At 39.7% G+C, this 11,911-nt stretch overlaps 2 protein-coding genes across 2 annotated transcripts; both read left to right on the top strand.

Moving 5' to 3' along the window:
• Window positions 1-5,870: 5,870 nt before the first annotated feature.
• On the top strand, window positions 5,871-7,286 carry LOC145907280 (putative MFS-type transporter C09D4.1). The gene has a single exon (XM_082994705.1). The coding sequence runs from the start codon at window positions 5,871-5,873 to the stop codon at window positions 7,284-7,286; it is 1,416 nt and encodes a 471-aa protein (XP_082850831.1).
• Window positions 7,287-8,852: 1,566 nt separating this feature from the next.
• On the top strand, window positions 8,853-10,389 carry LOC145907279 (putative MFS-type transporter C09D4.1). Its single transcript, XM_082994704.1, has one exon. It carries the CDS (start codon window positions 8,853-8,855, stop codon window positions 10,266-10,268), a length of 1,416 nt encoding a protein of 471 aa, XP_082850830.1. The 3' UTR covers window positions 10,269-10,389.
• The last annotated feature ends 1,522 nt before the right edge of the window (window positions 10,390-11,911 follow it).

Genomic DNA, 11,911 nt, shown 5'->3' with positions numbered 1-11,911 from the left:
TAAAATTGTTTTTGTCACGTAAGACATATCTGTTCAACTAAGGATTTGTTGAACATACATTAGTTACATGTACCCAGCACCACCTCTTTTAAGTTATGCTGTTTACCCAGAAAGGTTGCGATCAGTAGCATATTCCAGCAAATCAGTATAAGAATTAGGTCATTGAAAAGGAAAGTGATATACAAATTGTATGCACTTAATGTCGACAAACGTTTAACAGATAAAAACAAAACGTTGTGTTCATCCTACTCTGGGCAATACCGTACGCTGAAATCTTGATATTTGCCCTTGCAAATATTTTGCCATTTGGTTACACTTCCATCCACAACCTTTTGTTTTATCTGCAAAACGTTTTTATCCACCTGGGCGTTGGTGCTTCTAATTTCACTTCAGAGCAAACTGCAAACATAACAGCGTTTTTCCTTTTCTGCTTGCTGCAAGTTAACTGCTGCGAACTGTCTACATGTGCGCGTTTGAATTTTGTTTTCAATATTTGTTGTTTTTAGAATACTGATGATGCCCTGACAAGAGCGAAATATATATATATTATCATAATAAATATCCTGAAGGATTGTGCAATAATTTAGTCTAGTCCTGGTAATTATTAATTATTAATTATTTCTTGGTCTCTTCACAAAGTTTACAATGGGTTCAAGTAAACGTACAAGAATAAAGAAACCGTTAATTATTACCAGATAAAATACCTGCAGCTATCTCCAATATCATATGATGTATAAACCTGACTGAATATCAATTTACCAAATGTATATTTTTCAATGATGTCTACAGGCCTAACGGTAAGCTCAAAACTACTGATTTTTACGTGTTGCATATCTAACTAGGCGTGAGGTCAACAGCTTCATTTTAAATTTTGTAAATACGTTTTTCGCCTGGTGGACTTAGTAAATAAAAAAAACGCTGGATTGAAACAAGGCGTTTGCCATGCCACTATAACGTGTCAGAGGTATCTACAAATCATAATACCACTCGTACCAAACCTCAACGTTTATCAAATATGCTTTGGTGGCTTAATGTGTAACATACGCTGATGCTGCAAACTAAATCACGACAAACCAGCCAATTGGTTCTGCTATAGGGCTAGGTTAATAGTATGCTGTACAACTGGCTAAGCTACTTCAAGTTCACTGCTGGTGTTAATTACCAACTATGACTATATTATAATATCAACAGCGGATGTAATATAAGCAAATGACTGATCACATATGTGACTGACACAATCCCAAAGGAAACTCTAATGTTTCTTAGAACGTGTTTTCTGTGTGTTGAGATGGAAAAAGGCGATGACGGCTTCACACCCTATTGGCTCAGCCAAGCACGTGACGCGCAATAAACGTGGCCTACTGTAAAATAAAAATACTACTACACCAGGTCGCAAAGATTTCGGCAATCTTGATCCACAAATAAGTCTGATCCAATATAATGATGTATAATGCTGACTGAAGATCAATTTACCAAATGTATTATTTTCGATGATGCTGCAACGTTTCGTATGAGTTCGGCCGGCTGCTATAACTGAAACTAATACTACGTTCCATGGCCACTTTCGTACAAAGCCTGAAAACATAGCCCGATCATATACTAGGCACGAACGAACAGGCGCAAAACCGCATGCGTTTCCGTTTCGTGACCGTTTAGCATAATGTGGAAAATGCAGTCAAAGAATGCTATCTTTCTGGTTATTAGACATAAAAGAGTGCCACAGTACTTTGAATCACCACCAACCTAGCCTATTTACACTTTTTGCGGAAAAGAAGTTTAGTACAGTACACATTACAGATTCCATCATAACTGTGCATATTGTAGATGCGTGTACTATATTCAGAAAACTCCGTATATATCTGACATCATTTCAGAATAAACAATCTTTTATTAAGATGGAAAAACTTGACAGACATCAAATAACAAATCCAAGAGTTGAGTTGTCCAATTTCAACTTTCAGTATCGAAATAGTCAGAACGGAATATCCCATGATAAGTATGCGGGACAAACTAAGAATAAGTTTTCCACCAGATGGAACCAACATCGAAAAATGTGGAGAACTTTAACACCAGTGCCACGGGTGACAAAAGTGCATTACTCCGCCGTTACGAAGTACACCACCACCCACAACTCAGCGAAAGACCAAAGTTAGCTAAATGGTACTCTGTGGTGTTTTTACAACAACCGCCCATGGACCAATTGGACATATACGAGGACAAATGGCACAAAAACTTAAACGCAAAAATCAACATTCAAAAATTAATTTTACCGTCAGTTACGTGAGCCCCGCCCATTTCATTTTATTTTATTTCTTTATTTTAAATCTTTTTATCGTTGTTTCGCCTGAATAACCAATGGATGCCTGTGGTGATGTAAAAGTAGGCCACTTGTAATATCTGAGCAGGACGCCGTCCAGTATGTTAGCACCAAAGGTTTCTACTATTCGGCCAGTTTTATCGTATTATCATTTTAGCATTTAACTATGTCTTTTCTGTTTATTTTGTTTGTAGAACTGAAGATGCTTTAATAAAAAGCCAAACATGTATTCTAAAACTAGAAGCGTGGACACAAAGTTGTTGTAGCAACAATTAAAATTGAATTGAAGGTTAACTTGTGTCACGCGAAAGAAGTGTTGCTGGTTAGGTGGATTCCACGAAGTCAAAACATTTTATTGCTAGTCAGAATGGCATCGAGTTGAATTGTAAGAGAGGTCTGATCTGAATCGTCTAATCTTTAGACAATGTGTTACTCAAAAAACGTTTCCTGCTGTAAAATAAAAATAATACTACACCAGGTCACAATTTTTCTCCAAATTTGTTCCACATTTAAGTTTTGAGTGAAATAGTACCCTGTGCAAATTTTGGTTAGGTGTGAACCAACCACCTTTACACACTAAATACTACACCAAATTATATGTGGATCAAATTTGGCAAAAACTTTGTGACTCGGTGTATAGCATCTTCCGCAGTAAAAAACGTGTCCGATTTGCAATTGTTGATGCATTCAAAAATCGCAAGATTCTTTGACTGCGGCAAATATGTTTTAAATTTACAGTGAAATCAACCTTTACTATTTTTTGTCGGTAGCCGTAACAGCTTTCAAAAATGTCTGCTGTAAAATAAGTTGTGTTTTTGCATTAAGTGTTTTGAATAAATCATCTTTAATAATTCGAATGACATGCCTGGGTTTGTTGCAGCCTACAATGTAGCCAGACATGCATTAACAACAGAAATTTAAACGTTTTTCCAAAGCAGTGTAGAATTAGAATCACCGACGGTTTCCTATATATTTCGCCAAACTAGAGAATTAGAATTTTTTATTGTCCAGGAACTGCCTTGGAGCAGGACATTTCCACTCTCAAATGCGGACAAGTCATGCCACTGTCCAGCCTTTGTCTGTCGGCCATCATCGTCTTGTTCAAATAACAAAAAAACAAAAAGGTCAATGACAGGTGTATGGCCCAATCTCTTATCCTGTGTTAATATTGTACAAAAGTGTATCTTTTTTTTTAGACTGGAGTGGTTTTCCAACAGACTTAAAGCGTCCCTCTCAAACTTAAACATATATAGTACGGAAACCATGGGCGAATGACTCATTTATTTAAAGACAATCCGTCGCCTTTGTTTACCATCAGAAGTTTAACTCAATTGTCATTGCAGTGGAATCATGTGTTTAAGTCGCTGCTTGTGTTTACTGTTTAATATCGGACTACTGCGTCATGCGTCGAAAAGTGGGGTTGTGTTGAGCAATTTAAAACTGACTTAGCCTCAAGCAAACGTAAAAAATTGACGTTACCCTCATTCGGTCGAATATCTTAAATCAACAAAAATCATAAAGTTGAATATTCGCATGTGACTGCAAAGCGATCTTGTGTGAATGGAATTAGACTTGCAAGCTTTGCATATGATTGACGTATTATGTGTGCTTTTGTTTATGTGTTTGGGAGGATTTCGATGCAAGCCGCTTAGTGGTGTTGTACAAACGTTTGTAATTTCGCTTTGCCATCTCTAACTCAAAGAGAAATAACTTCATTCGGTGCCGACATAATTAAAACAAACTCTTTCTTCAAGGCGGTGGTCCAGACAGCAGTAGTTTGTGACGTGTTTACAGCTTTCGTTACTAATTGCAAGTCGATTAGTTTAGTTAGAGCGTCTATTGTGATTTTGCTTTGATAAATGACCACAAATTGAGAAGTTTAGATGAAAAAACCTATGAGTCTTGCAGCGTTTAAATAGATCGTCCGGCTGCTATAACTGAAGTAAATTCTGCCTTGTGGGTTCTTTATTACAGCTACTAAATTTTACTCCGAGAGCAGACTTGTTAAATTAATTAGGTAGAGACGTTGCAATATCAGGCGGCGTAACTTTAAATTGTTCCAAGCGGGTTAGTGACGTAGGCGAGTAATTTGTACCGCGTGCCAGCTGGTTAGTAAATGTCGGGTCCATACGGGTGACAGAGAGATTGCCAGAAGGAAGTGAGAATGAATATTCAACAAGAAAAATAGGTCTGTCATCAAGCCGGATGCCAGAAAGCTGTTAAATTTCCGCAGAAAAGCCAAACTCCGCCTTCGGTCTATCTGTGTGTGAAGAATTGGGTTAAGAAACATGCGTGTATTGCTACAGTCTCGATATAGTGTATAATATATAGGCGCAGCATAGTGAGTTATGTACTGTAATTGTCTGGTTTCCGTGAGTCCTAAACTCATTTTATAAGGGATGCAAAATCTTTTGATTTGCAACAATCATCTGCAAAAATAATGTAATTTTAACACATTTCCTTGAAAAGTTAGAATTTCAAAACGCCCCATGTTGAGCGATATGGCCTAGCAAGCTTATTGCTGTGAAACACGCGTGTTCGAGCTGTTCTGTCGATTAAAAAACAAAAACCTTTATCTGTATTTTTTTCGTATTGGATTTGCAAGTGTCAAATTCGGTCCATTAACTATTAGACAATCGTTTGATAAACCGCCATTATTATTGCGCGTATGACGTAACAGTTGATTGCGACATATGAATTTAAATAAAATGCATATGGAGTTGTAAACTTCCTGCTCATTTGCCATAACTGCTAGGCGCGAAAAATAACTGTGGGATCAACGGTCGTTTTCGGGTTGTTCTTTTTGTATTGAATGGTTCACGCTTCCTTTTGAACTCCTCAACTATTCTTCAACTAGTTGCCGGGAACATTGTGTACGCCAGAGTAATTTCCTAAATGCAGTTTCAGCGCAATGCAGTTTTCGTGACTTTAACACCGAAAAACGCATATGTACATTTTAATTTTCTGGATTTTTTTCAACATAAATGCTAATTAACTTTAACGTACGTAGAATCAAAGGGTGAATCAAGCGTATAGCGTCAAAATGGCCGCACAGCAAACCTCTGATATTGAATGCACAGACGCTACAAAATACAGTAAACTTTGCATAGTGCCACCAGTAGCAGGATGAAAGTGATTGTAATTTATCAAATGGCAATTTAGTCATAAAACTAACATTGCAATATCTTACTGAGTTAAAACAGTTACAGTGATCTGTACAGTCAAGGTTAAGTAGCATTCAGAACCCATTACCAGTTTGAGAAACTACTTGATTCCATCTTACTTCTACGAACAAAAAATGTGTACGCTTCGCATCGCGCGATTAAGGACCCGCCTAGGTGCAAAATATTTGGAACGCAAACCATAACAGTGTGCTGACAGAACGGAGAAAAATCTACCCATGGACTCCGTACTAATAACACCCCTGAGTTGCAGATTGCCATGTTGCTGAAGTGTAGCGTATAGTAAATGTGTTAAATACCTTGACTAGAACTACAACCAATTTACACATTTGTCAATACATTGATTTCACTAGAAGGAAATATTGGTAACTATGGATAGCAATAGCCAGTTGTACAAACGAAGGTGGGCCTTCCTCGGTGGGCTGGCCGTTCTGCAATACTTCGCCGGAATATCATTCGGAAGCTACGGTCAAGTGAGCGGTTTCTACGTGGAGTTTTTCAACACTACACACGCGACTGTGGATTGGATTACCAATGCAAGAAATATAGGCGGAATATTTATAACCGTGCCCTTGGCTTGGCTGGTGTTCAAAGAAAAACTGGGACTTAGAGGTCTTGTTTTGTTGGTGGGTCTTTCATCTACTGTTGGGCTTTTGTTTGTTACCCTATCTTTCATAAGCAGTTCATTATTGGTGTTGATTGTAATTGGACAAGTTCTTACTGGTGTGGCGGAAATTATAGGAGTGGTCATACCATCCACTTTCGCTGCCTTGTGGTTTCCTGAAAACCAGGTTGGAACCGCAATCGCAGTGAACATTATCGCGATATACCTTGGCGATGGCTCCGGGTACGTCCTGCCTTCTTACCTTGTGTTTTCGACAAGTGGGTCCTCAAACAGTACAGGAAATTTTAGTCTGGCGATCAAGTTAAATTCGGCCCAACACCATTTGCAAATAATGTATGGAGCTTTTTTGGGAATATCAGCCGTGGCGACCATATTTTTTGCCCTGTTTTTTACGAGCACTCCACCAACTCCACCTACATACGCACAAGAACTGAAGGTCTTGCACGAAGTCGATAATAAAGTGGAATCTAAGGATTTTTGGAAAGAGACAAAGCTCCTGTTTACAAACTATTCCTACGTATTCCTATGCTTAAACATGGGTCTAATTTTCCAAATTATTTTGCTGGAAAACATGATGATGTCGGAGATAGTTAAGCGCGCCCATGACCACGTAAAAGGGGTAGCACCACACAAGCTTAGCGGCTACATAATGAGTATGTACAGCGTGGGATCCTTCATAGGCGTTTTCGCTTTTGGAAAAGCGGTTGACCTTTACAAAGGCTACAAACTGCTGGCAATATGCGCTGTTGTAGCCGTTCTTCTTTCTTCGGTAGCAATTACGGTTTGTGTTGTTTTCAAACAAGTAACAGGCATGTTTGTCGGCAACGCTTTTTTTGGACTCTCGTCTGGAGCCGCTGTTGTCGTGTTTTTGGAGATGGTCACCCAGTCGACCTATCCGGTTGACGAATCGCTTGCCAATATTTATATGACAGGAATACAAACAACGATTGGCATGGTTGAGGCGTTTATCGGGAGAATTGTGTTCGATACGTATAGTAGTCTTGGAGTCCTTCTTTTCCAGTGTGGGTGTATATCGTTGGGCCTCGTGCTGACTTGCTTTCTGTCGTCACGAAACCGCAGACTCGAAGTTTCTCACGCTGGTGACTCACAGTCGACCGACAAAACCCCACTTGTTGGTGCAAGCAGTGCCTGCTGTTATTAGTCCGTATTGTTGTTACTATATAACCAAGAATGGTTCCACCGGTCCCTCGCCACTGCCTATATTCAAATTGTCCATCGCATGTTGTACTACGTTTTCGTTAACGTTCACGAAAATAAAATGAATTGAATTGTTGCTGACGTCGATTAAGCGTTGTTCGTTATGTTGTTGCTTTGTATGTCTGAGCAAACCATCGGAATTTATTTTTCTCTAGATTTTCGTATTTGGTGATAAGTGCAGGGACCTAAGTTTGCAGAACGAAACATTCCGTGTTTATCTGACTCCTAAGACTATTAAAATCATCTGACAAAAAGTACCTTTGCGACTTTTCAATTAAAACATAAAACGCTAAATAAACATACCTTGGTTCAATACACGTACGATGTTTCTTAGTATGCGCGTAATTCCTTTTCTCATTCGGTCTCTCCCGTTCGCTCTATTCGGTCTCTTTTCTTTAGCTTAAGGTTGTGTGGCTGTATTTATAACATCATCGAAAATGGGAAAAATGCGATATGGACGGATTATTAAAGAACGTCGATGAAAAATTGAAACTAAAACCCGATTAGCACATATGTGCGAGATTAAGCCATCTGGCGAAGAGAGCCAAGTGATTAACGCAAAATCTAACAGCTGTGTACGCATATACGCAGAGTAATTGAATTGCACAAGTTAACACAAAAAATGACGTTTAATCAAACAGTTTCTCTGCAAAAGCTTGTTTTTTGTATTGAATGGTTCACGCTTCCTTTTGAACTTTTTAGCTGTTCGTCAGTTGTCCGAAACATTGCGTGTGCCAGAATTAAATCCTAAATGCAGTTTAAGCGCAATGTAGTTTTCGTGACTTTAACACCGAAAAACGCATATGTACATTTTAACTTTCTGGATTTTTTTCAAAATAAATGCTATTTAACATTAACGTATGTAGAATCAAAGGTTGAATCAAGCGTATAGCGTCAAAATGGCCGCACAGCAAACCTCTGATATTGAATGCACAGACGCTACAAAATACAGTAAACTTTGCATAGTAGTGCCATCAGTTGTAGGGTGAAAGTGATGGTCATTTATCAAATGGCAATTTAGTCAAAAAACTAACATTGCAATATCTTAGTTAAAAGCAGCTGTGCAGTGAACTGTACAGTCAAGGTGAAGTAGCATTCAGAAACATCACCAGTACGAGGAACTACTTGCGTACATCGCACTTCTACGAACAAAAATGTGAAGAATAAGCGTGTGAAGAAGATACGTAGCGAACTACACAAATCGTGCGAAGCCTTGGCTTCATAAAATAGAACAAAGGGTGTAGCCTGGTACGCTTCGCATCGCGCGATTAAGGACCCGCCTAGGTGCAAAATATTTGGAGCGCAAACCATAACAGTGTGCTGACAGAACGGAGAAAAATCTACCCATGGACTCCGCACTAATAACGGTGACATGTCACCCCTGAGTTGCAGATTGCCATGTTGCTGAAGTGTAGCGTATAGTAAATGTGTTAAATACCTTGACTAGAACTACAATCGATTTGCATATTTATCAATGCATTGATTTCAATAGAAGGAAATATTGGTAACTATGGACGGCAATAGCCAGTTGTACAAACGAAGGTGGGCCTTCCTCGGTGGGCTTGCCGTTCTGCAATACTTCGTCGGAATATCGTTCGGAAGCTTCGGACAAGTGAGCGGATTCTACGTAGAGTTTTTCAACACCACACACGCGACTGTGGATTGGATTACCAATGCAAGAAACATCAGCGGAATATTTATAACCGTGCCCTTGGCCTGGCTGGTGTTTAAAGAAAAACTGGGACTTAGAGGTCTTGTTTTGTTGGTGAGCCTTTCATCTACTGTTGGGCTTTTTTTTATTACCCTATCTTTCATAAGCAGTTCATTAATGGTGTTGATTGTAATCGGACAAGTTGTCACTGGTGTGGCGGAAATTATAGGAGTGGTCATACCATCCACTTTTGCTGCCCTGTGGTTTCCTGAAAACCAGGTTGGAACCGCAATCGCAGTGAACATTATCGCGATGTACCTTGGCGGCGGCTCCGGGTACGTCCTTCCCCCTTACCTTGTGTTTTCGACAAGTGGGTCCGCAAACAGTACAGGAAATTTTAGTCTGGCAGTCAGTTCAAGTTCGGCTCAACACCATTTGCAAATAATGTATGGAGCTTTTTTGGGAATATCAGCCGTGGCGACCATATTTTTTGCCGTGTTTTTTACCAGCGCTCCACCAACGCCACCTACATACGCACAAGAACTAAAGGACTTGCACGAAGTCGATAATAAAGTGGAAACTAAGGATTTTTGGAAAGAGACAAAGCTCCTGTTTACAAACTATTCCTACGTATTCCTAACCCTAAACATAGGCTTAATTTTCCAAATTATTTTGCTGGAAAATATGATGATGTCGGAGATAGTAAAGCGCGCACATGACCACGTAAAAGGGGTAGCACCACACAAGCTTAGCGGCTACATAATGAGTATGTACAGCGTGGGATCCTTCATAGGTGTTTTCGCTTTTGGAAAAGCGGTTGACCTTTACAAAGGCTACAAATTGCTGGCAATATGCGCTGTTGTGACCTTTCTTGTTTCCTCGGTAGCAATTACGGTTTGTGTTGTTTTCAAGCAAGTAACAGGCATGTTTGTCGGCAACGCTTTTTTTGGACTCTCGTCTGGAGCTGCTGCAGTCGTGTTTTTGGAGATGGTCATCCAGTCGACCTATCCGGTTGACGAATCGCTTGCCAATATTTATATGACAGGAATACAAACAACGATTGGCATGGTTGAGGCGTTTATCGGGAGAATTGTGTTCGATACGTATAGTAGTCTTGGAGTCCTTCTTTTCCAGTGTGGGTGTATATCGTTGGGCCTCGTGCTGACTTGCTTTCTGTCGTCACGAAACCGCAGACTCGAAGTTTCTCACGCTGGTGACTCACAGTCGACCGACAAAACCCCACTTGTTGGTACAAGCAGTGCCTGCTGTTATTAATTCGTATCGTTGTTACTTTATGACCAAGAATGTTTCCACCAGTCCCTCGTCAACGCCCACATTCAAATTGTCCACTGCATGTTTTACTGTTTTTTCGTTGACGTTCACGAAAATAAAATTGTTGCTGACGTCAATTAAGTGTTGTGCGTTATGTTGTTGCTTTGATCATCCTCTGCTAAGACGGCTTAAAGTTTACGAAAGCTGTTGTGATTGGCTCGACTGTTTACGTATCATGACATGGTGTTATGATGTATGGGAGCACATCTCTTTAATACAATTCGAAAGCAGCAGCGTCACAAAAATATGGGTTCCTGAGAGGATCGAGTTGTTTTTTCTCCGGCTGGTGGGCGGAGACGCACTTGTTATACGAGATCACATAGATCTGAAAAAAACTTATTCTATCCTAGATAACTTGGAAGGGATATACTTAACATCGATACGACATGTGGTTTACATTGTCCAGATAATTTAACACAACCAATATTGAAACAAAAACTAAGAGCAAATGAAATCGATATTCGTTATTTAAATGCCCTTCGCTGTTAAAAAAATGGTATTCGACCTTGAAAAAAACGAGATTTATAAAAATGTGTTTGAGGCATGACTCTAACGCAAGGAAGTCTACACAATTTTTTGATAATTTTGAATGGGAATGATATATGGCAACGAGTTAGAAGCCACGACCTTTTGCATGCAATCTGCCCACAAAACTAAAAGCGCTAAAAGCGCAGATGCTGGATTTGTGGACAAGCACCAAAATTGCTTCGGTACATTTTTAACACATTACACTTGGTAGCGAACAACAAAGGGCGATTTGGGCATTACCTTTTCTTGTAAGGTAATAATATTAGGCGTTGAGCAGGACTTCTCGTATTCCTGGTTATATTGTTGAAAACAACCAGCTGTTTATTTATCATACGTAGCTAAACTGCCCAAGAAAATGTTTTTGTACGGGCTGCATTGCCTGGGCTGATCGCGATACGTTAGCTGTGATCGCCAAACAAGGACCTGCGCAGTGGGGCTATCCTGCCTGCCATGCCATTGCATGTAATATTACTGGTTGCTGCATGTTCATAATTTTCAAGCAAATTTTAAAACTGCAGCTTTTCGTTGCAGAAATGTTCCAAATATCGTTTGTATCGTCATGCTACCTGATTTGTGTATGGGTCCAGCGTCTCAAATAGTTTGTTTCCATGGTTATTTTTACCACACTGGGATTCGAACCCACGATATTCTGGTTATAATACCATCAGGCTCATTGCCTTATATGGGTCGACCGACTTGACCGATGTCACCTGGTCATTGGCAGCATTGGTCAAGCGCTTAGAAGAAAACCTGATCGGGAATCGTGGCCAGGATATCCTGGGTTAAAACCCGGTGTGGTCAAGAAAAAAAAGATATGTTTACTTGGCTTGTCTGTATGTCGTACCGGTTTAGGACCAAGCACGACCGTGTGTTAATATTCCTCAATAACGACTGACACGAGATGGCGCAAGAACCTTACCATTAGCCGTTCCGGTAGGAGTTAAAAAAGGGGCAGTAAAAAAAGTACACCAGTACTGCATTCGATACTTTCTTTTGCAGTTTGTCTTTCTGTGTCGATTATTTACTGAGCCTTTCATATTTTTACCTCAATTGTCTTG

This window comes from Ascidia mentula, chromosome 6 (assembly GCF_947561715.1).
Source record: "Ascidia mentula chromosome 6, kaAscMent1.1, whole genome shotgun sequence".
NCBI classification, from domain to species: Eukaryota; Metazoa; Chordata; class Ascidiacea; order Phlebobranchia; family Ascidiidae; genus Ascidia; species Ascidia mentula.
Note: the sequence above shows the minus strand (reverse complement) of the source record. Positions and strands in the feature narration are given on the sequence as shown.